General features: G+C 35.6%; 1 protein-coding gene across 4 annotated transcripts in view; it reads right to left on the reverse strand.

Annotated features, from left to right (window-relative positions):
• Nucleotides 1-678: 678 nt before the first annotated feature.
• The window catches only part of LOC121328744 (ubiquitin carboxyl-terminal hydrolase 48-like), a 30,160-nt gene continuing 4,889 nt past the window's right edge, over nucleotides 679-25,949 (reverse strand). For 2 of the 4 annotated variants that reach the window (XM_041273759.1, XM_041273756.1), the window contains exons 4-27: nucleotides 25,809-25,936; nucleotides 24,619-24,743; nucleotides 21,980-22,088; nucleotides 21,362-21,495; nucleotides 20,935-21,017; nucleotides 19,182-19,361; nucleotides 18,559-18,702; nucleotides 16,328-16,477; nucleotides 15,521-15,721; nucleotides 15,236-15,350; nucleotides 14,996-15,138; nucleotides 13,049-13,129; nucleotides 12,696-12,820; nucleotides 11,953-12,075; nucleotides 9,979-10,040; nucleotides 9,032-9,142; nucleotides 8,572-8,705; nucleotides 8,149-8,255; nucleotides 7,806-7,910; nucleotides 7,479-7,655; nucleotides 6,858-6,983; nucleotides 6,224-6,272; nucleotides 5,804-5,830; nucleotides 679-2,686 (exon numbers count right to left, since the gene is read on the reverse strand). In XM_041273759.1, the coding sequence (XP_041129693.1) occupies nucleotides 2,664-2,686; nucleotides 5,804-5,830; nucleotides 6,224-6,272; nucleotides 6,858-6,983; nucleotides 7,479-7,655; nucleotides 7,806-7,910; nucleotides 8,149-8,255; nucleotides 8,572-8,705; nucleotides 9,032-9,142; nucleotides 9,979-10,040; nucleotides 11,953-12,075; nucleotides 12,696-12,820; nucleotides 13,049-13,129; nucleotides 14,996-15,138; nucleotides 15,236-15,350; nucleotides 15,521-15,721; nucleotides 16,328-16,477; nucleotides 18,559-18,702; nucleotides 19,182-19,361; nucleotides 20,935-21,017; nucleotides 21,362-21,495; nucleotides 21,980-22,088; nucleotides 24,619-24,743; nucleotides 25,809-25,936 (2,762 nt within the window). In that variant the 3' untranslated portion in view covers nucleotides 679-2,663. The remainder of the gene's footprint in view (nucleotides 2,687-5,803; nucleotides 5,831-6,223; nucleotides 6,273-6,857; nucleotides 6,984-7,478; nucleotides 7,656-7,805; nucleotides 7,911-8,148; nucleotides 8,256-8,571; nucleotides 8,706-9,031; nucleotides 9,143-9,978; nucleotides 10,041-11,952; nucleotides 12,076-12,695; nucleotides 12,821-13,048; nucleotides 13,130-14,995; nucleotides 15,139-15,235; nucleotides 15,351-15,520; nucleotides 15,722-16,327; nucleotides 16,478-18,558; nucleotides 18,703-19,181; nucleotides 19,362-20,934; nucleotides 21,018-21,361; nucleotides 21,496-21,979; nucleotides 22,089-24,618; nucleotides 24,744-25,808; nucleotides 25,937-25,949) is intronic. The other 2 variants (XM_041273758.1, XM_041273757.1) reach the window with 2 other exon arrangements.

Genomic DNA, 25,949 nt, shown 5'->3' on the forward strand with positions numbered 1-25,949 from the left:
TAGGTTTAGTTTTTTATGCAGATTTTTCACTTAATGTTGCCCCATTCTGCATTTATACCAGGTTTAACTTCATTAGCTTTACTCAGTCACTCTGACAGTTGTAAGCATTCTGATTTTTAGTCATCTAGTGAAATATCAAGGGAAATCTGTTTTGTAATTCTGCCTACAGGGCGCAATTCAACTTATACCATATTTCAACACCTGGGATCTCTTATGCCCGTGAAATGTAGTAACTATTTCCAGCAGGACTTACCAGAAAGGGGAAGTGTGTCAAATAAAATCATTCTTCAAGGGTTTTTTTTGTCATCAGCTGTGATCCTAACCTTTCTCATGTTTGTTTTTAACAATGTACATTTAACAAGTTATGTGGTTAGCTCTCCGTCACTGAGCAGCTGAAGAACATTTTGCTTCACAATATTTTACTTTGGAAAGACTGGGCCCCTATTTATAAATATTAACAATGATTTTAATCAGTCAAATCAAGTTTTCAATAAACCTTTCCTCAGTGGTTTTAGAAGTTAACTTTTTAAAGCACTTTCATCTAAGAGAATGGTTATACAATTTTAAAAAGTCCTTAAAACAGTCTTTACATTTGAATAAATACAGTCTATTACTGAAGACAGTAAGTTTACTTGCAAAAATGATTTTGATTCATTTGCCCAAAATAATAAAACAAGATGAATGTTGGAAATCCTTTATTTTAAGTATGTACTAAGTATGAAAAAAGAATTGGAGTGCAATTACAGTTGAGACACACAAACTTGCTTACAACTACTTAACCTGGACAGTTTTAACATCGGCTATACAGGGCAGCAATCACACTGCAGAGCAAAAATAAATAAATGGTTTTCAGAAGTTTAAAACCCCAGTTTACAAAATAACAAAACTCGCCACACACCTGACCTGTTACTAGCAGTTCAGTTGCAGCTTTTCACTCCCATTTTACCAGTTGACAAATGATGCATCTTTTATTTAAGCAATGTATATTGCTTGTGTTCTAAGTTGGCCTTTTATACTGCAGAGCTGGTTGTAAGACAGTACTTTATGTTGGTGGCTCCCATTGTTCCATGATGCCAATCCACTATTTTTAGTAAGAAATCTGGTGTATTCATGAAGCAATAGTGTGACTAAAAATACATAGGACCCCCATGCATTTATTAGCAGGCCAATGTTTCATGAATATGGCCACAAGTGACTTATTTCTGTTTGCCAAACAGCTCCATCTTACTTAGAATGAAATGAACATATTAGAACTAGTTTTAAAATTTAAAAAAAAATAAAAGAATAAATAAAAAACTATTGGGCATGAGAACATATTCAACAAGATGACACATTTTAGCATCCTACTTTAGACACTGCTGGGTTTTTTTTTTCTATGCAATGTTTGCCAGGCGATGAAAGGAAAATTAATGTTGAGTTCTTATGTGTACCAGCCAGCCAAAGTAATACACCTAGGCTACAGTGTAGGATAGAACTTATTGTCCATACCGTTTGTGAAATAAGATTAACTACAATAGAAAACCATCAATGTGCTAACCTGACTTGAGTTCTTACCTGATTTAAATACCATTAAACATCCCTTGGATAAGCATGGACAGAGGGATAAGCTCTGTTGTATGAGGAATAAAATACAATTCCAGAAACATTTGTAAAGTTTGATTTCTTCTGTGAAGTGAAGATGTGTTGCAGTTTGTCAACTGTTCCATGGTTTTGTGTTAGTTGAATTCGAAGGGGTGTCCTACATAAAACAATCAGGTTAGTTACTGTTGCTGATCAGTATGTGTGTTTTCAGTAAAGCCTTATTGCAGAGCCTAATAATCTAACCACAGTATTTAAAAATGCTCATGCATTCAAGCTCCTTAATCTCACACACATGCAAGTATAATGACTTTTTAAAATCACAGAAGTAAAAAAATAAAATAAAAATAAAGTCTAGAGCTAGGTTATCATATTTAAAAAGGTCTGGTTTTTAATGGATTTTGAAAGAAAAAAAAAACTCTAGAATGACCCACATTATTAAAGCACTAGGTTAGGGTACCTAATAAGTTCACCCATATCACTGGTTTAATGTACAGAAGTTTTCCAAATAGATCCCACTTGAAATGATTCAACAGCAAATCTAATGGTACCATGGCAATTTGTGTTAAGATTCCAATTCTAGGAAGACAGGATTTAATGTTTAAAAATTATTTATAGCCCATGGCCTGAAAGCAAGGTTACTAAATTAGTAAATGTTATTTCCCCCATGATCTTTTCATTTGGTTTGCAATAAAGCTGCATGGATAGAAGTTCTGCTGCTTACGGTACAAGTGGGTCACAAGTGGGTCAGTATACAGTCTTGCATGTGTTTTCTGTAAATCAGGAAGCACAGACAATGGCCAGGGAACTAGGATTTTCCTAGCAAGCTTGTAGCAAGTTAGAGACATTCATACGGGAAAGAAAGTTTATATCCCAGTAATGGAGCAACAGAACTACAGAAGCCATGTAGCCTTCAAGCTCTGAGAATGCATAAACCTATTTAAATACAAAAACGCAGAAAATACCCAGATGTTTGGAGAAGTAGTCATGAACAAAGAGAAAAGCACTACGCTTTATTTTAAAGAGGTCTTGCAACATGTTCCTTGTTTTTGGTCTTTTGTAATGTTTCTTCTTTCAACGCAATTTCAGTGTCCTAAAAGACCAGTACCTACAAAAGAATTGGATAAACATAATTACATCTACGACAAGAAAAAAAAAAACACCCCAATATTATAATATTAGTAATAAAGTATTGGAGCCCTGCACTTAATATAAGTGCATTCAAGAAAACATGTTAAACACAAGCATTTAGTGAATATTTGCTACTATGTTGACAAGCAACATGACAAAGATCAAAATACACAATTTCTGTTAGTTTAGCAAACAATATTTATAAAGACAAAACACAAAAGCACTTAAGCAATTTCAAATATGTGTTCAAAACAACAGTATTGGCTCCTTTACATTAAAAGTCTACACATTTAATATAACAAAATTAAATATATATTGCTTGAAAACCATTACAGTAATTAAGCTGCATTATAATATCAATAGCCAGAAGGAGGGAATTATTTCCCACATCTATTGAAGAAGAATGTTTTCACATTTGAGAAAAGCGCTTGTAGCAAACTACAACAAAAAGGACATGAATGCAGAGCAGTACCAAAGAAATATGGAATAGCAAAATCAACAACCACACCAATAATCAACAAGTACCACAGAACAAATTCAGCTGAATTTAAAACAATTGGACGTCCAAAGAAATACAAGTACAGCAGGCAGGACTTAAATAAAGATATAGAAGCATCAGGCATAACAGTGCATGAAAAAACTGTACAAAGTCAAAGCACAACAGAGTATGCACGTAGACTGTCAAGGAAATTCATGGTTAAATTCAACTTAATATGAGCATTTGTCAGATATTTAATTCTGTTGTCTGTATTGTCATGCTGTGGGGATTGGGTTGTTAACACCGATTCCAGAACATTCTTAACCAGATCTACTACAAAGGTTGAAGCTCTTTGAAGCTCACCTTCCAAAATGCTATTTGATTTGTCTGGCCTCCTAAGGTGTCATAAAACTTACCAAGCCAATCTACAGTGACTATGCAGTTGTACCATTGTGTTAGAAGTTAGTTAAAATGCTTTAAGAATCATTTTTAATTACATAAGTTGTGGACACAAGTTTAATAGTTATTTTAAATAAGTTTCCCAATAAATCTGAAGGGTTTATTGTGTTTTAAATTAATATTATAAACTAATAACTATTTTTAAATATTATCCCTTGATTGTATTATGTGTTTTATATTCTTGTAATCGTAATTTTGTAGAGAATGAAACTGAAATTTGTAAGCTTCTCCAATGAATGTAACTAAAGTTATATCGAACAGGAGGTTTAAACGATAAATGTAAAATCCTTTTATATGATATAGGCAGATACATTCTGTTTCTAACACACCCTTTTTGTGTGACACACAACTGTCTATCAAATACTATGAACCAATGGCAGGATTGACAAGGATTTGTTTACAGTACAAGGGAATGCCTATACACCATGTTATTTAAACTCAAAACAAGGATTTCCACTGTCTTCTACTCTCTGGATTCACTCTTTCTTCAATCTCACCACTCTCAACTTAAACTCTGAAGTGATGATGCAACGATATAACGAAGATGCAACAATATAATCTTTAAAGCTGTCCTGAAGAAGATGGGCTGCCTCCAGAACAACTAAAGCTTTTGCCTACAGTACAGACTTCGCAGAGATATTGCACTGCACTGCTGCCCAACAAACTTCTACAGAGAGGACGACAGCGTTAAAACTTTGTTTTAAACATTGCACCAGCAGAATAAGTATCAAACTTATATTGCGTGTTTACAAGTATGATATTGATATTGTCACAATATGTAATGTGCATCTATTCAACTAGATGCTGGAATGCTGTACATGCGTACTTAGCCACTTGGAAGCTAGCGCATGTGTACGTAATGTATGACTCAACCAAACAACGCATAATGAACTATTAAGACTGCTTCACTAATGCAGAACACTATGACCAGAGAGCACATCAATGATTTATTATGAACATTTAACATTTGAATGTCTGTCTTTGAATATGAATAAATGTAATAATAATTTGGACTGTTAGGTTTACTTTTGTCTATTAACAAATACATATGTATGATTGATTTGAAATACTTAAAACATAATATTAATTGTTAATCTCTTTTCATCATGAATCTCAGGATAATTAAGCCAGAATCACTAGTTCTTATTGAAATATTGTGTTTATTATGGTTAATAATTACATTATGAGCTATAATGGGTATTTTCATTAATGGTAATTGGCGAGGACACAGTTGTGACATAAACCCTAGATATACAACGTAAATATGCACGTCATGACCATGCTGCAAGTCACTTTTAAATGTGATTCATGTGATTGAAGACTGAATTAATGCAGCCATGTATAAAAACATTCTACAAAGTACAATGACACCATCTGCTTATATGCTGACTCAAAGCATGTGGCAAGTCAACTGTGGAATTCTTGCAGAAAACAAAAGATGAAAGTTCTGGAAGGGCCTTTGCAATCTCCAGATCTCAATTCAATAGAAATGCTTCAGACCGATGTGAAAAAACTGTAGACAAGCACTGTGTATCCAGTCTGTCTGAGCTGAAGGAAATATGCAAGACAGAATGGGCCCAGATTGCATCAACAAGATGCAATATACTGGTTAAGAATGGTCATAAACATAACTGAAAGCCACAATAAAAGTAAAAAGAGGACACATGAAATACTAAAGCAGGGGTGCCAATACTTTTGTTATGAACTTGAAATTAACTTTTTTTTTCTTAAATAAAGATTATTGGTTTATTAATGTGGTTAAAGTTTACTAAATGCTTGTCCTTAATCTGTTACCTTTGTATTATGCTTTTAGCACAAACAAGCTATAGCTTAATGTAACTAGGGGGTTTGTTCAAAGCTACCTAAAGTACTGGATTTAAAAAATGTTAACTCCTCTATAACATATTAACTGGAACTGTGAATATCCAATACTCCTCACTGGCTGATTACTATTCTAAAAACCATGGAATCTGTCACTAAGCTTTGGTGTCCCACCGTTGTGTCTCTGTACTGGCGACATTTTACAAAAAACACTTAAGGCTAACATTTTCAACATGGACTTCAACAACTCCTTCCTATTAATAATTTCTGTTCTAATCTGTACATCTAGATTTACTTTTTTGTAGCTTTAATTTCAATATATAGTCAGAATCTTACCTTTAAAACCTTCTTCAGGCATACAAACTGAAAAATAAGCAAAAAATTAAACCTAAATATTAGTTTGTGAAACCTAGTAAAAGTATGATGACAAACTTACTAAGCTAAAGTTAACCTCCTTTAAATGATTTCTGAACAGTATAAAAATGACAGCTGTGAAAAGGTACAAAACAGGCAGAACCTCGCTACATTTTTCACAATTAAATGCACTGTGGGAGATTGCTTTGGAATAGGTGCAGTGTGCTTCAGGTCTCCAGTATGAAGTTAACTGGTCCATGGAATATAATGAAGTGCGGCTCCAACGTGGACTTAATTTCAATCGAGTTTGGCATGTCGCTGGAGCAGCAACTTGAAACTGTTGTAAGCTCACCTCATTGGGATACTAAATGAACCCCAATAAAGTATGACAAAACATCTTACCTTGGAAAACATCATCCATTGCAGTGTAATCAGCGACTGGCTCATCAGCCTTAAATAAACAAGCAAACAAATTAATAAAATCACAAAAAAAAAAATGGAGGATAAATACACATTTCTATGAAGACACATTTAAAACACAGTATAACAGCATACAAAAACACAGTTACAGTGAATAAAGACACTCAACAGCACTCAAAATACTTATTTACACTTTCAGTATTTTCATTGCCGTTACCATCAGGTCTTAGGTTTTATAAATCAAATTTAATTTGTAAAAAAAAAAAAAAAAAAACTGTTAGTCAAATTTAGAAACAGCAGTTCAGCACTAGGTTTCCCTCAATGACATATAATTTAATTTAATACCAGCTCAGAGTTTAAACAATCAGGCCCTATAAACTGCTCCTCCCTTACAGCTGCATGAGCAACTCCTAGTAAACCTACAGACTAAAATTGCCAGCATCTGGTCATTAGAATATACCTAAACAGGACAGGGTGAGTTTCTTCTAAAGTAACAACACATTAAAGTAATTACACATCCTAGGTCTATTCACCTCTTATCCAGTTTACCTTCAGAAATATGCATCTTTAACATTTTATATTGATAAAGGGCTTATCTGAATGAACTAGCACATACCTTAAAATATATGACAGACTCAGGAATGACTCCAAGGCTGCCCAATGTTGCTGAATCATCAGTCAGATAACGTCCATCTACAGACAGGTTTTGGTCAAAGGGAGCCACAGAGAATGCATGCATGATCTATAAAAGGAGCAAAATGTGTTAGTAACCTATACCCAGCAAGGCTGTAAATACAAAATAAGAGCTACGAGTACAATGAAAAAGCCACCACCATGAACTACAGCCACATAGCTGTAACAATGTGTGACATGCATGCAAATGGATAGGCAATTCTCTACATACAAATCAACTGCGAAATTAAACTGATAAGACCCATGTAGTCTGAAAGCTTGTATATTGTCAACGTCTAATGTAAAAGATACTAGCTTCAACATGGTTTCCTCTAGATATATTGGAATAAAAAATATGAAATTGTGCCACTGTTGTATAGTGGTAGAGATAAATATTATTCATTGGTTAAATCAGAAGTACTGGTAAACCAGGAAATTGGTCTAGAAATGCTACAAGTACTGGAACAGTATGTCTATGTTTGCAATATAAAACAAAATGCAATCTTAAAAATAATTCCCAATAAGAGAAGGCCACCTTCAGTCTCATGACGTTTCAATTCAATACCTGGATCTTCAGTTCTTTCAGCGTCTGATTAGCAGATACGATCAGTGCCTTTTCCCCCCGTACTTTCCGATGTCTGATGCTCCTCCTTGTTCCTGGTTTCTGATGAACAGTGAAGGTGCTGATGCTTGATGCTGTGCTTGGATTGGACACCTTTTGTCTTTTAGCTCCATCATTGGACTGAAAACAAACACACACAATTAAACAAACGATGAACCAAAAATAAATAAATTGTAAAATTCAATCAGGTTAAGCAAAACCAGGACATAGTAAAAAAATTGCATCCTTGTCCTGCCTACCATTAAACAAATAAATCAAATGACAAAAGACCTGGTTAAAATCAGGGTCACTTTCTCCTTCAGCCTTTGGCTCCTCTCTTTCATCTTCAGCATCTGAGCCACTCACATTAAGATCTGGAGCAGCCTCCTTCACTATCTGCATCAAAAAAAGGTTCATCAAAAACAATTTAAAGAACCAACAACTTCATTTTATGTTACAGTAGTGAAAAACACATGATGACACAGAGGGACTGCAAAAAGGAATAACACTGCTGTTCTGCAAGGTTGCCAATTTTAATTTGATGAAAGTGTCATTTTGGGATGAAAATAAGTACTGAAAATGTTTCATTATTGTTAATGCATGTAATATTTTTGATAATTGTGGCAAAAATTACCATTTTATTGTCAACCACCTTGCGGATATAGATGGTGGCCTGTGTGTATTCACGCAGGTCTCTCTGCTGCTGAAACAGCAATCCTTCTCTGCACTCCAGACAGAGCTCTGAAAGGAAAAAGAACATCAATAAAATACAAATACAAGAACTATAGGCAAAAAAAAAACAAAACATATAAAATACACACAATACCACAGTTTTTGACATGCTCATCTTTGACAATTGTTAAACATTTACAATATTTCCCATGGAAAATGTTTTAACTATTAGCATCCCTAGCTGCAAAATCAACAAAAATGTAAATCACTTTAAATAATGAGGTGGGGAACTGATTAACTGCAGATTTAAAAAAAAAAAGGCAGCTGATTTTAATTAACAATACATTTGAGAAGGTAAAGCAGAGCCAAGTTGTATTGTACATACCTGGATCAGTGTGGTATTCATAGTTCACAGTGTCATTTTGTGTTTTTTCCATTCTTCTGGAAACTTTCATTGGCTGATCCACAAGAAAAAACCTGCTTATGGCATCCCACTCGCTGGGCCATAACAGAGCTATTCTGTGCAAAAAAAAAAAAAAAAAAAAAAAAGAAGACAGAAGACTTGGCTTTCTTTACATACTTTCTCTACTCCGACTACATTTTATATTCTTTTTTTCTCCAATACTGTTTGTAAATTGCCTATAAATAGAGTAAGAAACACATAGGTTATTTTTTGTTTTGTTAAACCCTGCGGAAATACCATCATTACGATAATTTAAATAATTAAAACAAATCCAATGATCATGTTAGCCCACGTTTTTGTACATTTCTAATGAGAAAAAAAAATACAGGTTGCTCGAATGCATGCATTCGCAATTTCCAACAACCAAAACCTGAGAACTCACAGCTTTGCGTCCCCCTTGATCATTGAATCATAAGTAAACATAAAGCCACCATGTGGACACAGCAGGGCACTGTTTCCAACAGAGGACACTGGGTTACATCTAGCTGGTCTCCTGTTACAAAAAACAAATTAAAAACATCAGCAGCAATGAATCAGTTGTACAGGATAATAAATGTAATACTAACATTCCCTGCTTCATTTTGAACTTAAACTGTATAAACAGCTTGATAATACTTTCACTTAAAATGATTGAATATTAAATGAATCAAAATGCAACACCAAATAGCAGCCTTTCATTTCTTAGCCACCTTCCTTCCTCTGATTTTTGGATCTCATCTTCTCTTCCTTTTGGGTAACTGGACAACTGCATTGCTTCATGACTGGCTAATTTGGTTCATTGTTTGCTATAACATATTGTATTTTAGTAAAAATCACCATTTAAAAAGCACCTCAATTTGGGTAGGATTAAAACCATTTGCATGTGTGTAACCCTACCATATGCACACTTTTGTGTGTGTCTAAACTGTACAGTACAGAGTCGCAGACAAAAGTATAGGCACCCTAAGGTCATTATACCATAATTCAGCCAACAGAGTAAGGACAAGCCTTTAGCAGACTTTTAATAAAACAAAAAGCAACACTCAGTGCCTAGTAATTTACAAATAATCTAACAAAAAACAAACAAGCTTATTTCATTTGAAGAATTAGTTCATGACAAAAATAGTGGCACCCCTGCGTAAGTATTTCGTATGTCCTCCGTTTAGTTTTATTACAGCTTTCAAAGGTTTATGATAATTTGGAACCAGTACGTTAGTTAGAAATCTGGGCATCCTAAAATACCTGTGTTCTCAGTTTAAATTCGAGATAGAAATTATTTGTTTTCTAAAGCGTATTTTATTAATTTAATTTTTTTACATACAAACACAACATAAAAGGAACACGTGTCACCTGATAAACTTTTTCCATTCCTCCACGAAAAACAGGGACACAATATAAAGAACATCCGACTCCTAAAAAAACAAAACAGTTTAAAGTAAAAAGCTAGCCAGTAATTCAAAGCTAGTTCTAAATCGTCAGGAGGCATCACGGACTGTGTTTTTTTTTTTTTTTTTCTCAGTTAAAAAAAAAAAGTTTAACAATGTGTGAATACTATAAAACCACACATTAAAATGTCACTCGCATGATTTGTATAATGGATATTACTTTAAACAAAAGTTGTATTAAAATCCACTACCAAATCATTATATGTAGCAACTCTATGTGGCACTGCAGCCGTGCACTGGAGCAGGGTATATTATGCCAAAGCACTGGGGGTTAGCAGTTGTAGTGCTTTCGTAAAATACATAATCAATGCAAGACATTGTATGTATCACAAGCAGCATCAATTACATGTACATAAACAACTTGTACTTTTATTTAAATTATAAAACATGATTACTGTTCTATATAACATTTTAAACTACATGTGAATGTTTTATTCCATTTATATGGATTTCCTGTAAGAGAATAGGATTTTCAATCAATATAGACTAGTAGCTATGGGCAGGGGTGTCCAGTCCTGGTGTGCTGGTGACCCTCCTGGTTTTTGTTCCAACTGTACCCTAAATTAATTCACTGGACCAATTAAGCTTCTAATAAGCACTTAATTGGTCCAATCAAGTAATTTAGGGTACAGTTGGAACAAAAACCAAGAGGGACATCAGCCCTCAAGGACCAGGATTGGGCACCCCTGAGCTATGGTGACATCACCAGTAAATTATGAAAATGAGTTCCATAGGAGGTTCGAACCTTCCTTTGGTAAAGTGTACTGAACCTTGAAGGACAAAATGTACCCTTTGTTACAGCCCTACAGTTATTATTATTACTTATTTAGTCATGTAGCAGATGCTTTTATCCCAAGCGACTTACAGACTTGGGTGTGAACTATGCATCTCTGCTGCAGAGTAACTTACAATAGGACCTCAGGTTTTATGTCTCATCCGAAAGATGGAGCACAAAGAGATTAAGTGACTTGCTCAGGGTCACACACAGTTAGTCAGTGGCTGAGCCAGGACTGAACCAGGAACCTCCTGGTAACAAGCCCCTTTAACCACAGGACCACCAAGCCTCCTTAGTTGACCATCTATGTATCACATTAGTGAAGCAAATGAGATAGTGAAGTGATAAAGGTGATTAAAAAGTAAGATAAAGGATGAGCCCTACAGCCTGGACGTCGCTGGTTCGAGTACAGGCTATTCCACTGCCGACCGTGGACGGGAATTCCCAGGGGATGGCGCACAATTGGCCGAGCGCCCCCCGTGGGGGGGGCCTAAGTCGGCCAGGGTGTCATCTGCTCACCACGCACCAGCGACCCCTGTAGTCTGGCCTGGCGCCTGCGGGCTTTCCTGTAAACTGCCCAGAGCTGCGTTGTCCTCTCAGGTGGCTGCATGGTGGGCCTGCACTGCGAAAATAAGCAGGTCGGCAGACGGCTCACGCTTCAGAGGACAACGTGTGCTCGTCTTCGCCAGGGGTGGTAGCGGTGAACTGAGCCTAAAAATAATTGGTTATTCCAAATTGGGAGAAAATAAATGATAAAAATAATTGCTGACTACTAAATAAAAATAATAAAAAGTAGGATAAAGCAGTTCCAGAAGCAGTATCAAAAGTATTCATGAATGCATCATAAAATAATGAATTAGTGATGCTCCTTTTAACTATTCACTTCAAATATTAGCTTCCCTGGTATTACACCCAGTTGCGTCACCCTACAACAAACAAGGTATGTCTGCAGTTTGCTGAAATTCCCAAATTTAAAGCACCCTGTACACAAACTACTTCTCACGTGATATCTTTTTTTGCATATAGGTGATACATCACGTTCATAGGGAAAAATGCTTTTTTTAAAAAAGACTCAATCCTGAAAAAATGTTTCAGTGTCTGTACCTGAGGCCATTTCTGCAGCGTGGGTCTGTTCTTGTCTTGGAAAAGGTTCAGTAGAGCTGTTTTCTGGTCATTTGCCATCATCTTATGCAGAGCTTCGTTTTCCTCATCTTCTCTTTCCAATGTCTTAAATTAAAATACATATCACAAAAGTGAAATAAGATATTAACATTAAGGGCATCATTTATCTAAAGCATTTTACTGTAAATCAGTGTAACTGTAGACACAGCCTTTCCTCCTCAAAACATCTGAAATAAAGAATAACCTTGCGAACAACCAAGATTTATGACCAAACAATGCAGACAGTTTATATGAAATGAGTACAGGGCTGAGTGATCATTTAAATAATCAATCAAATATTATTGATTAAAACTGAGTAAACACAGCAGCTTTGTACTAAATGTCAGTGTGGTTTTATTTCCAGAAACTGTTCTTCTTGATAATGTAACTGGCGCTTTAGTTTAGCAGCACAGCAGTGATGCTGTTGGCGTCTCACTGGTGCTTCATACATATAACATTTGTGACATATAGATGTCCTCTCTCTATATCGCTGTTGTAAGAAACATGCTTCCTGTGTACTTTTTAAAAACAATATTTATTATACCAGGAAAAAGTCCTACTGAGATTGAAATCATACCACACGACACACTTACAAATAAACCAATACAAACAAAATCGGAGCATCAGCCAAAACAATAAGTGATTGAAGACATTAACTCCAATGGACATCGTCATTTTTTAGTTACCTGGCACTTTTGGCAGGACTCCTGATTGGATATGAATTCCGGTGCTTTGGGAAAATAGACTTTCAGTCTGTTCCAGACTTCAGTGGAAACAAGCTTCCTCTCAATTTCAGATATGCAAAGCCCACCTGTGGAAGACAAAGACATCTTGTTATTAAAAATACTTTAAATATTTTAATTTATATTATTTAAATAGATTGAGTAGTAAAACAGAAATGTTTAAACAGAAAACCAGGACCATATTTAATTTATAGTACATCAATTTAAAATTAATCTAACATAATTCTTATTAAAATGCATCATTCATTTTAAACTGTAATCATTCATATATATGTAAATAGGGATAGCATACACACCATGAGAACAGAGAATATCTTCATTGAAATGTAAATTCTGCTCCGCATCTTCCTCGTCTTTCCTATTGCCAAGAGCCTCTTCTGTTTCAAGAGAGATTCTACGGTAATATTTTCATATTTACTCTTCCAAACACTGTCAAAGATGCCATTGAATCTAAACTCAGGTACCCCTCACCCCGGCTGCAGATACAAAATCAGGGGCTGGGGATTGTATTACCCACTGTTCCTCACCCAGACCCCTTACTTACAAACTATCCTGGTATCTCTGAATAGATAATTGTCTCCTCTTTAAAAACATGCTAAATATTTCAATGAGCAATGCATCTCACAATTAGAATGATACCCTATACAACTGTACACAACTAGGGATGGCGAGTTTGTTGCCAGATAACTTCACTCAGATTACTTGCTCACTAAATATCTTTGTATCCCTGAATAGAGAATCTTAATGAGCAACCCGTCTCAAGTTGCGCCCTATAGCCTGGAGATCACATGTTCGCATTGCCGACCGTGACCGGGGGTTCCTAGGGGGTGGCGCACAATTGTCAGAGTGCCGCCCGGGTAGGGAGGGCTTAGGTCGGCAGGGGAATACATGGTTCACAGTGCACCAACGGCCCCTGTGGCCGACAGGGCGCCTGCGGTTCTGTAGTGGAACCATCAGATCTGTGTTGTCCTCCGGCACTATAGGCCTGGTGGCTTCGCTGTGGATCTGCAGTGCGAAAAATCACGGACTGGCAGCAGCACGTTTTGGAAGACGCATTTTCCAACCTCAGTTTCCCGAGTTGCAGTGGTGAACCGGGATACAAATAACAATTGGGCATACACGGCGTGCCTTATGAAGAACATGAGGTGAGTCCACAGTGGATTTAAAACCAGCCAGAACAGGTTGAATTTCGCTGTCACCCTGATGAGAACATTAATAACCCGCCTCCGCTCAGCTTCCGTTTCACTCAGCTGACAGCAGACTTGACAAGAACACCCCGAACACAGTGTGTGGAAGGTGAGGCTGCTAGCGTGCATGCTAATAAATACTATTCTGTAATTATCAGTGTAGGCACAAATTAATGCATGTTCATGTTAGCAGAAATTTTACTTAAAAAAAAGACCAAAAAAACACAACACCACCACTGTATCGATAATCATATCGTCAAGAAACATATCACGGTTCACCATGTGAATCGGCACAACCCTAGTAGTACAGGGATCATATGTGAGGTACCACAGCACTTGTGAGAGACAGTGTTCATTAAAATCTCTTGCATATTTTTTAAAGAGGAGATGGTTTTCTACTCCCCATCCCCAGTTGTACTGCTTTCCTAGAAAAAGGCGAACTTCAGGGTACCATTCGACATTTTTTAAAGAGGAGACGATTATATATTCATATACCAGGGTATTTAGTAAGTAAGGGGTCTGAGAAGAAAAATGGGCAATATCTCCACCCGTAGTCTTGATGTAAATCATTTGTGGTTTCTAAACTTTTGAACACTACTGTATATCCACCTTCATGTAAATGTGACATACATACACAGATTATCTACCGACTAAAATGCTTCAAGCAATTGAATAGCAGGTTCTCCCTCTAAACTCTGCATACATACACCAGGAGCCTCCACTATATCCCCAAAGTACTGTTCAATTACTTATTGTTAGGAAATATTTTACAGTTCCTGTTTCTCAAATGAGAGCATCAGGAAGAAATCTGTGTAGCCACAGCAGACCCCTCTCTTAATTAACCTTAAAAAACAGTGGCTGGAATGGTAACTTCCTATGGGCAGCTTACATTTTTATTCCTGTAACCGCTACTTACTTTAGGTTAACTTTTATTGGACAGTGTAATGTAGAGCCCTGGTAATGTAGAGCCCTGGTTGGTGGGTGAACTCTGTCCAATCTAAGAAACAGCATGCTGGAAATTGTATTCAAATTTACTATGCTATGCATTTAATCTACCTTGAGCCTCCAGAACAGCTGACCCCTCGCCATTTGTTTTGCCATTGGTGTGCCTCGTTTCCTCTTCCTTCTCATCCAACTGTTCCAAAGCCAACTGTCGCCAGCTTCGAAGAGATGCTTTACCGATCCAATATCCTTCATTGCTGAAAACACAATACAGGACATATTGTAATCATTACATATCCACTCACCACCCTTTTCTATATCCATTAGACAACCGTTAATATAATTTTACTCTACCTGTCAACCGCAGCTTTCACCAAGTTTGAAATAACTTTATAATCTTCATTTAACTGGTTCTTTAATCTGAGCACTCTGCATCGCTCTATGACACATTTTTGACAGAGGGCTGAACCTAGAAAGTAACAGAGTTCGAATATTAAAACAAGCATTTCATACATCCCCTTCTGCAGCTATGAATGCAGAATTAGAGCCATCAATAAACTCAAAATGAAGACCATGACCTGCAGTACATCCAATTTATGGACATGTACAATTGTAATTTCAATCACTAGTGTGGCTTACCATCTAACCTGGGGCTACCCTTGTATCTGCTAAAGAAAAGCGTGGCTGCTTTTTGAGATATCCGTTTCACATCTTCGACTTTGTCAGGGTGCAGTTTTCCATGAGAACACAGGAATTTGGAGTTATCGATGGATTTAGTAACTGTGGAATCATCCAGCCATTTCTGAAGCCACTCCAAAGGCACAAACTCATATGGCTGACCTACAAATACATATATATGGGTCTTTAAATATACAAGCAGTCACTTAGAAATACCTACAATATTGTTCTGCATCTGCTCTTGTGGAATGTACCAGGCCATAAAATTGGGAGTAAACTTTACACTGATAAAATATCTATGCATTTGTGATGACCTACATCTATTTCTTTCAAAATGAAACTGCATATTGTTTTAAAAGCACCAAAGTATATTTATTAAAATAACTATACAAATACCTGCAATGTTTGTTTTCAAACACACTTTCCCTTGACAAAGGAAATGTTAAACATAACGAAACATTGGGAAGTTGGCTCTTTGAGCAAAAACTTGTGTATCTGTGTCTATATATATATATATATATAAATAATCACACACACACACTTATTTAGATCTCTAATCTACAACCAAAATAATCTTACTAGATAAACAATTTCAGTTCCATATGAGTATTCTTTTTAGTCATTTTTTGGAATATGCAAAAAAAAAAAAAAAAAAAAAAAAAAAAAACCATTTAAAAAGTAGAAAACTTAAGCGTATAAAAATCACAAACACAAAAAATCAAAAACTTGTGTGTTAAATGTGTTACAGTACTAGAATATTTTACAGACCGTCTTCGGCGGGTAACAATTCGTAGATCTCCTTCACCTCTTCATGTTTCGCTTTGCCTTTGTCTACACTCTGTTTGCGCATCTCAGCCATCTCAGCACACCACTCTTCAAACTTTCTGTTATCTTTTTCAACTAACTTCTGCAGAAAGTCTAAGGAGGTAAAGAAACAAAAAAATAATGGATCAAACATAGCCATCACTTCAGGTCCAAATTTCTGGCCCTTGTAAATACTGAGTTTGCCAATATTTGACAATTTAGCACATTTGTTGGGCTTAGCTAATTTGTGCAAGATATCAAGTAGGGATGTTACGGTATTAAATTTTGACGGTCAAAAAGTATGCCACGGTTATCGTTATACCATGGTATAATGTATAAATACCACTGACATTTTTTAAAGTAGCTATTTAAAGAAAATCTGTGTGTTTTCTGTGGGTGAAGATGTATTCCCACCTCAAGTTGCAAGCTGAATCTTGCATGTCCTGCACACTGGTTTTCCATCTTCAAATACCCTGTTCATTTTTTCTAACTAAAATAAACCCAGATTGATGATTTTTGCAAATACGCCATCTTTAAATTGAGCTATTAATTTCTGGTACAGGGTCCAAATACGTATAGCAAAACCATAAAAATTTTATTTTAACACAAGGTGTATTTTGTTAGATGTACGTCTACAGTTGACATGACATCACACAAGCTTCCAAATGATTACTACATCTAGATTTTGCATAAAAACAAAAAATACTTTGTCACTAACCTAACATTTTGAAAAATGTAAATAACTTGTTGAACCAATATAGACTATCCCACTGCCATTGCTTGTTCCTGCTAACAAACAGACATTGAAACATGCATTCTGCATCACTTGGTTTCCTCCAAAACCATTATCAAAATTCAGTTACTAAATAAAAATAAATTGGCTCTGTTACATTTAGTAAAAAAAACAATGTTGTCTTATTGTAGCTTTTATGAGGTAGAATTACAATAAAATCATAATAAAAACAGATTTTTCACCAACTAGCAGCCTTAATATAGGTAATACAGCTAAGCCTGTATATTTATAATTAAAGTATCTTCTCCTTTTTTTTGTCTAAATGTGCCTGTCTAATACTGTTACACCTGGCTGCGAGAATCCACCTGCGTACAAAGCTTGTCTGTTTGTATGTGGGAACAATATGTAAAATACTCATGATGTAAAATTGACAGAGAGACTGGGGTACAACGCTACACTTAGGGTACCACATGGTGCCTTACTTACAGCCTTCACTGGCACCTGAATTTTGTTTAATTTAACTTTGAACACGCAGTCTGACCGAGATCACTCGAAACGGTCGTTGAGGTCTCTGTACGTTTGCCACTTTGCTCCTTTTCAACTTTTTGAAATGTGAAACCAAACGTGCTCCAGTTCACTTGGAAACAAACAGTTCCAAACAGAGAAGCAAATTGTGGAAGGGACGTACTTCAGCAAACACAAGTAAAGTGTCTAAGTGTTTTTCTATTACTTCCCCCAGCCTTCTTTTATTTAAATGTTACGCCATGTTTGACTGTGTTGATGAAGAAAACTTTGTACCTACAGTTAAACATGGAGATGGTTCAGTCATGATATGGAGGTGTTTTAGCAGTTCAGGGACTGGAGACATTGATGTGATTGAAGATCGAATTAATGCAGCCATGGAACTAAACATTCTACAAAGTACAAGGACACAAGCTGCTCATAGGCTGATTAGCAGACAGTTTATCTTCCAACATGACAACGACCCAAAGCATACAGCTTACTCAACTCTGGAATTCTTGAAGAAAAAACTAAGATAAAAGTTCTGAAATGGCCTTCGCGAATCACTAGATCTCAATCTAATAGAAATGCTATGGACTGATCTGAAAAAAGCTGTTGCCAAGCACTGTGTAGCTAATCTATCTGAGCACAAGAAAATATGCAAGGCAGAATGGGTCCAGATTAAACCAACAGATTTAGCATACTGGTTAAAATTATCAAACATCTGAAAGCCATAATAAAAGCAAGAGAAAGACACACTAAATACTAAAGCAGGGTGCCAATACTGTTGTCACAAACAATTACTTTAACGTTTTCTAGCTGCTTACCCTCAATCTGTTACCTTGAATGGTGGTATAACACGTATAGGGTCCCAACATGTCTGTGACTGTACAACACTGAAAAACAATAGATGGGCATTTGTGTTTATAATGTATTCTAAGAAGGATTTTAACCCACTTACCCGGCACCTGAACATTAATCTCACTTTGACTTTTTTCTACTTCTTCCTCTACCTGCCGCTTATAAACCAACATATACGAGTTCCGTGAGCAGTGAAATCCTTTACTGCATTTTGGTTTGCGTGTCTGGGATTTGGAAGGCTCTGCTAAAAAAACACAATAGAAATCGAGACGCACAGTTTAACATATTCATGAGATCTTCAACTTATGTAGTACTACATTTATAGAGCATGCTGAATACAAAAACAAGGCGAATTAATCATTTCATGTCTGCAACACTACTTTAACATACACTCCCCTCCACGGCATTACCATGAAAAGTCATTTAAATACATGCAAAAGTAACATACAAATGTTTGTACATACAGACAGATGTCTCAATAACTTGTGCTAAGCAAGGTCATAATCAAGTTGTTTCATTACACTTGGCTAAGCACTTCTCTAAATACATGTAAAAGTGAAGTGTAACATAAACCATCCCCAGTGAGGATTAATAAAGTGTACTTAAATCTAGTGGAGTTTTGGTACCATCAAATACCATTCAGAGTTAAGCTGCAAGATTAATTTTCAAAAAATGACTGATTGAATACCCAGAAACAGATTTCATCTTGTATTATTTCCTTACCTATATCCTCCTCAATTCCTAGCTGCAGTTTCTTGCCTTCCATTTTCTCAATCTCTTCATCATTAAATTTGTACCAGTCTTTAGTTCTGGCATCCCGCACGTGAGCAATGTAGTGACCGGAGTATGCACTTACTCCTCTGTGTATCAAAACTGCACTCAGCTCATATACACATTTCTCATCTAAACAGGAAAGAAAAGGAATGCCAGTGAAACACTTGTTTTTGTAAAGAAGCAAAAAAAAAAAAAACCCATCCCGTGTGGCACACTGATGTATATATCTAGACTGTCTAGCAAATGAGATGCAGACAGTGCAGCGCTGTAATGTAAAACTAATGCTGCAAGCAAATCATTTAACTGGAGGACACCCACAATACAACTTGAATACAAATACGTTTAGCTGCTTTCAGAATCTGAAACGTGTGCTCTTTAACTGGAAATTTAAATCCTGCAAATTACAAATGTGGCAAGAATTAAGAGTTCAATTTCAAGACTGCACTTTTATAAAATGATACAAAGATGAAACATATGTTGATGAAAAGGTCACAGTGGGGGTGTTATTTGGGTTAAATGTCACGCTAACAGCAAAAACAATTGTGTGCTACTGCAACAGCCATGGATTTACATTTTATTTTTAAGTCACGTTGAAAACAAAGGCCTCCGTGGACTCCTATGTATACCACAACAAAACTATCCATGTCGTCTAAAGATTAAAAAAGAAAGTTTGTCACGATTGTCTTTTCCATTCTGGGCTTGTTAGGACGAGTTCTGTGATTTGCAATGGTGCCAGGAGGGTAAATTCCAGGGGACATCGGTGATAGGTCGTTTCTATGACAACCAGGCCCTATATATAGGTCTCTTTCATGCAGCCTTAGCACACAAATAAATTACATTAACTATCTCATCAAACTACTGGACAATCTCATGTTTTAGCTCTTTGCAGTTTGCTATCCCACACGCAGACAAAAGTAGTCTGTGCTGCTTTTTGGCCAGTTTACAAAAGCTAAACTGTTTAGATGTCTAATACCACCCATCATCCTGTCAAAGTAAGTGAAATGTAAAGTTGCTCAGTGTCACATTTTTGCTAAAGTGAAAACGAATGCTGATTAGAACACATTCTGTCCGACACAAACTGCCAGGGATAGACAAAAGGAAACCAGCAGGGGGGTTGTAATAATATTTGATATTTATTGGTTACATCCTACCATTCTGGCTTAATAGCATGGCAGTTTTTATGAAGTTTATTTTGACTGTAGTAAAAAAAACAAGATTTAAACTGTCAAAAAAATAACACTATAATCTCCTAACTCACAACAGATTCATTTTTAGCTTAATTATTATTGTAATTATTTTTTTAAAATCTGCAAAGAACACAATAAGAAAACCAAATTAGAGCACAATGACATTAAATGCAGTGTGGCGGACATACGCAGACAGAATTTCCACCTTAAATTCCCAGTTTCTGATACAGGAATGTGCGATAACATTATCGCCACGTATGCAGTTACAGATGTACAATTATAAAGTATGACTTATGTACCGAGGAGTACTCTACATTAGGTAGGGTTTCAATTTCTTTAAGCGCAATGTTAGCTAAAAACATTATAAAATAAATGACAAAATATTTTTTACTACAGTATAAAGTGATGTGGAAAGTTTTATAAAAGGGTTTTGCCATATGTTAAATTAATATTAGCAGGTAAAAAAATGATGAGCAAATTTGCTTGAGGGAGAACTCCTTAACTCTGCGTCTTACCTTTTCGTTCCATGTAGGGGCCCATGTCCACGATCTCTGGAAAGCTAATATAAGTGTTTAGCTTCTTTTTGTGACCAGTTTGTCTGCAGAAATTTAAAACCAACAATATTAAGTCATAGATATGAATACAGTTTCTGTAAATCAAACGTAATCTGGTCAGGCCAGACCTTTTGCGTACCAAATTATCCAAAATGAGAAATCTTAGTATCACTGATACATATCATTTCGATATAAATCAGTTACTTTCTATTTTTCAAGTGGGAACCATAACAGATTATAGAGTCAAGCTTAGATGAGATGCAGAAGTAAGTTACATAATTACTGCCCACAGCAAGTGTTATAGATCTAGGCTATGCACTACCTTAAAATACTGTATAACATACGGATGGAAGCCTCCAGGGATCTGCATCAAAAGCTAGTAGCTCACCTATCAAAAACAAAACGCATCAGCTGCAGGTTAAGAATGCGTGGAAGACTGAAGAGCCGGATCTTCCTGGTAGCATTCTGCTTGCTCTGACAGCTCTCACAGAAGTATCGATTGTCCCCTTCCAATTTCTCTTCCTGTGGAGGAGGACAGCCAGTCACCAGATGGAACCAAGACAAAACAATACAAGATTTGCCAGAACATTGCTATCACTAATTTTACTTGAAGATGTTTATTACCACAAGGTTAGAGGTAGAAATATTTTTTCATTGTTTAATTTGTTAACATGCGTATTTCTAAAACAGGTTACCAGTATGTATTTGTGCAAATCAATGGTTTAAAACAATTTTTCATTTACATTTGAATTGATTCATTTTTTTTTTGTGGTCAGTACAGTTATTACGTCTGTAGTGAGAGAATTAGTTACATCATAAAGATCCTCTTTAATTTTGACAAATAGCCACAATATTACTTCTGCAGTATACAAGATATTAGCTAAATTTCATTTAGACAATATTTATTCAATTAATACAGAAGTGACTTTTCATGAATATAATCACATCTTTAAAATGTTGTATGTGAATATTTAAGTCAAGCAGTTAAGATATACATGAACCTCACCTTAAGAAATTCAGTGACACAGTCTGTGAGTTGTTTATGACCCTGGATATTAAGCTCCAGTTCATAGAACCGGGATAAGAGCTGTGATTCTCTGCCACATTGGTTACACCTGAAATGAATACAAAATAACTATGAACTTGTCGTTAATTTTTTAAAATATAAGAAAATGTACATATAATTTCCGTTAACAGTTGAGGACCTTTCTATGCTTAAATCCCATGAAACAAAAACTTTAGGCAACATTTCAGGCATGTAGTGGGAGGAGAAATGTTCCGACAATTTTTCCAGTGTGAAGAGTTGAAGCGACATCAAAAAGCACCAGTTTCAATTTATACAACTTTGAGAAAATCACTTTACAAATGTCACACTCAAGTAGCTGTTTCAACAGTTGCCAGTTTCCTTGTGTTTCATGGGACTGCATTGTGCATTATTTCCATAACAAAACAAAAACTAGTCAGTATAAGTGAAGGAGATATACGAAATTATTTTACAAACTGTCAAGTAAAGAATCTACCCCCTAAAAACATTTAAGAAAACTGAGATTTATCACACTTTCACTTAAAATCATTTCTGGTTTATCTAAAAAAAAATCATTTAGTACTGTACTTGGAGGGTAGTGTACAAAAAGAGTCAGATTAAGAAAGACGCAATTTATGGCTAAACTTTCAAGCATTCGTATAAATAGGTCTGTAAAAAAACAGAAAAGAAATGGTATGCAATTGTCATGGCAATGTCATAGTCACAGTTATGTCTTAGTATTTGTATTTTATTATCTTTTAGACTCATCACTACTGCAAAGTAATGTACAAACGTCTAATAGTGAAACAACTGTTAAAGAAAATATTCAGCTGAAACTGTAGTAAAAACTTGAATTTCATTAAGTCCCACATAGCTCACCCTATAAAAGCACTTCACTCTTTTATGCTGTCTTTGTGCAATAAATTACAGGTGGTAAATTCCAGTTACATCTGTAACTTTAACCACTGTGTGCATGTGGAATTTCAAAGCCAGCACTAACTCATACAGTCATGGCTTTATAAAATACACCAATAAAACCAGCGCAACACTCCTGTTTGCAGGTTTATAGCTCATTAAAATAATTACAAAAAACTAATGTTTTCAAAGTCATTTCTGTAAATTCTACAGTAGGCTTTCTTCTTTTTAAATCTAATATATGCACTGTCTTTGTAATGCGTAGAATTAGCACAAATCAACATTTTTAAAAGGAAGATTTTTTTTTTTTTAAACCACATTTCTTTCAAAAGATGAAAACTACTCTAGCATAGTACATCACTAGCAAACGCTTTAACACTTTAACTAAATATCTGAGCCAAAGAAATTATTCACACAGTAACTGAGATGATGGAGGTATAAAAATACACCACTATTTTCAGTTATTACACTTTAAACAGTAATTCTGATGCAGAAATACAACAATTCCAGCAAAATAAGATGTTAAAGTTAAGATACAGAAGTGATCAGACTTGCTGGAAGCTGTACCCACTTCAAAAATTACATCTCTCATGCAAATCATCATCTAACATTGCACCTCGAGCTCCAGTCGGGCTTCTGAAATACAGGAAGCCTTTCTGAAATACAGGAAGCCTTATCTTATATTATATATATATATATATATATATATATATATATATATATATATATATATATATATATATATATATATATATATATATTATTCACACCACACACCTATTATAATATATATGATATATATATATTATCTATCTATCTTCTCCAATTCCCTTTTAATCACTCATATTCTGAATATTTTTATACAATATTGTCGTATGATGACAGCAAGTGGTGCAAAACACTACAGCTAAACAACTCCAAATGCACATTTTATGAATTAAAACGTGTCACTCAACATGCTATGCTTGCAGATAGCTATTTGTTGTGCAAGTAAACTGTGGAGATCATTTTTACAGTATTTTGACATTAAATGTTGCCAGATTGATATTTTAATAAAGCTCTTCCTTAACCTTATTTTGCTCATTCTAACACGAGGGAATCTCGGTGGACATTACGTTATGCCTAGACTTTAACATCCAACATGAACACAACAAAAAACAATATCATCAAAAACTATTGTCATAAATTCAGATCTTGAGTAACACCAAGACCACGGGAGGCTTCTTTAAACGGTTATGTAGATTCAGCAGACCAATACTATTTGAACTCACCCAAAACAGCGGGTCAGTCTCTGTCAGAACCAACAACCAACTGTGTTACTGACAATGACAATGCTGTGAGAAAATGGATCAAGGGGGAAAGCTGTCATGGCTTTTATATTAAAAAAATAAAAGTTTTACTAAAATTCAACGACAAACCATTTTGATTTTGAAGACACTTCCATTGGAAATGGCTAACACTGAATTTCAGTTTCTTTTAGTTTTTATATATTGAGCACTACTGAGTGTTTAATAGTTATGGATGATCAGCTTCTCCTTTGACAGACATTTGCCAAAAGGACAAATCTACAAAATGTGTGGGCTTGTCTTCTTGGCAATAACCCAGTAACTTGAAAATGCAATCGTTAGTTTATGATCATGACATTGTAAATGTGTTGCAATGACAACTTGAAAAACACATGTATTAAAAGAGGAGAAGTGGCTTACACAGTAACATAAGCACACTGTCCACAGAACTGCTGCTGTATAATATTTTGCACACTTGGGTTCTTCTGCTTCAACAGTGTGTCCTCCAAAAGAGACAGGAAGAGTTTTGAGAACTCCTGGGCATCCTAAACTCAGAAAAACAAACAGAAATCAGAGAACTAAAACCTGCCTGAAGCAAAACCCAAACCTTTAAAAAACAAAAACAGACAGCTCCCTAAAATATAAAGAAGACAGACAGGTTGTACGAAACAATGAGGTGTACAGTTAAAAAAATAATAATAATCCACACACACATTACTGTACAATGCAAAAATAATTACAATTATTTTAAATTGAAACTAAGTGATTGGTGCATTTTCTTTCTTAACTTAGCCTACTTAGTGCACAATTAGTTGATCAAGGTGTCGCATTGATACGTTATGATACTATACAATATCTTTGATATACTGCACACACTTTACAGAAATATATCTTTTTTTAAATGTGCATAGAAAATTTTACAGTGTACACATGCCTGCAAGTAAAACACACAGCCTACATGCTGCTTTTGCTTCCTGCTGGTATTAGTTTGACTTTCTTTTGTTTCAAAAAGAAATTCAAGAGTCAAGACTTCTTTTAATCATGTTCTTAATCGTTGAGATTTAGTAGGCTACTTGTCTTTGTTCATCGCCAATGCATTTTAGGACCTAACAGTAACTCAAATCCTAATTAAATAAAAAGTCACTGGTATTTATTTAAATGCTTTACAAACTGTTCACAAACCATGTTCATGTTTGTGTACAAGGTAACTGAACTGAAGAACAGCTCCATGCAAGTAGAAGATTTTTTTTTTTTTTTTTTGTGTCGAGTTAGTATTAACGCTATTGGAAAAACCCAGGGGCTGGGATACTGAAGCCTGAAGGCTACAGAGTACACATGGAATTCTGAACAAACCGCACTACTCACGGAATATTGAGGAAAACGTTTGTATTCATTAGCAACAAAAAATAGTGCTACATAAAATCATATCTATTTTCTAATAACAACAGATGCCTCATGAGGGCTTTACCATCTGGCATGTCCCTTCTCGTTATGTTAAACGTCTTACATCTACAGATCTATCCAGAGTAAAAACGGTTCCATGCAGAACAAGAAAAAGGAAAATATTGTACAGACTTCAGAAGTGAATAGGTATTGACATGTCCCTCTACCTGCTGTTGACCTGTATCTAACCCCAGTGCCTTCACAAGTCCCGACGGATCAATGTATCTTCTGTTGCTGTTCTGCAACAATGCAAACAGGTACTGCAGATGTTCACATATTGTCTGTGGTTCATAATCTACAGAAAATAC

The sequence above is a fragment of the Polyodon spathula genome, chromosome 16 (assembly GCF_017654505.1).
Source record: "Polyodon spathula isolate WHYD16114869_AA chromosome 16, ASM1765450v1, whole genome shotgun sequence".
NCBI lineage: Eukaryota > Metazoa > Chordata > Actinopteri > Acipenseriformes > Polyodontidae > Polyodon > Polyodon spathula.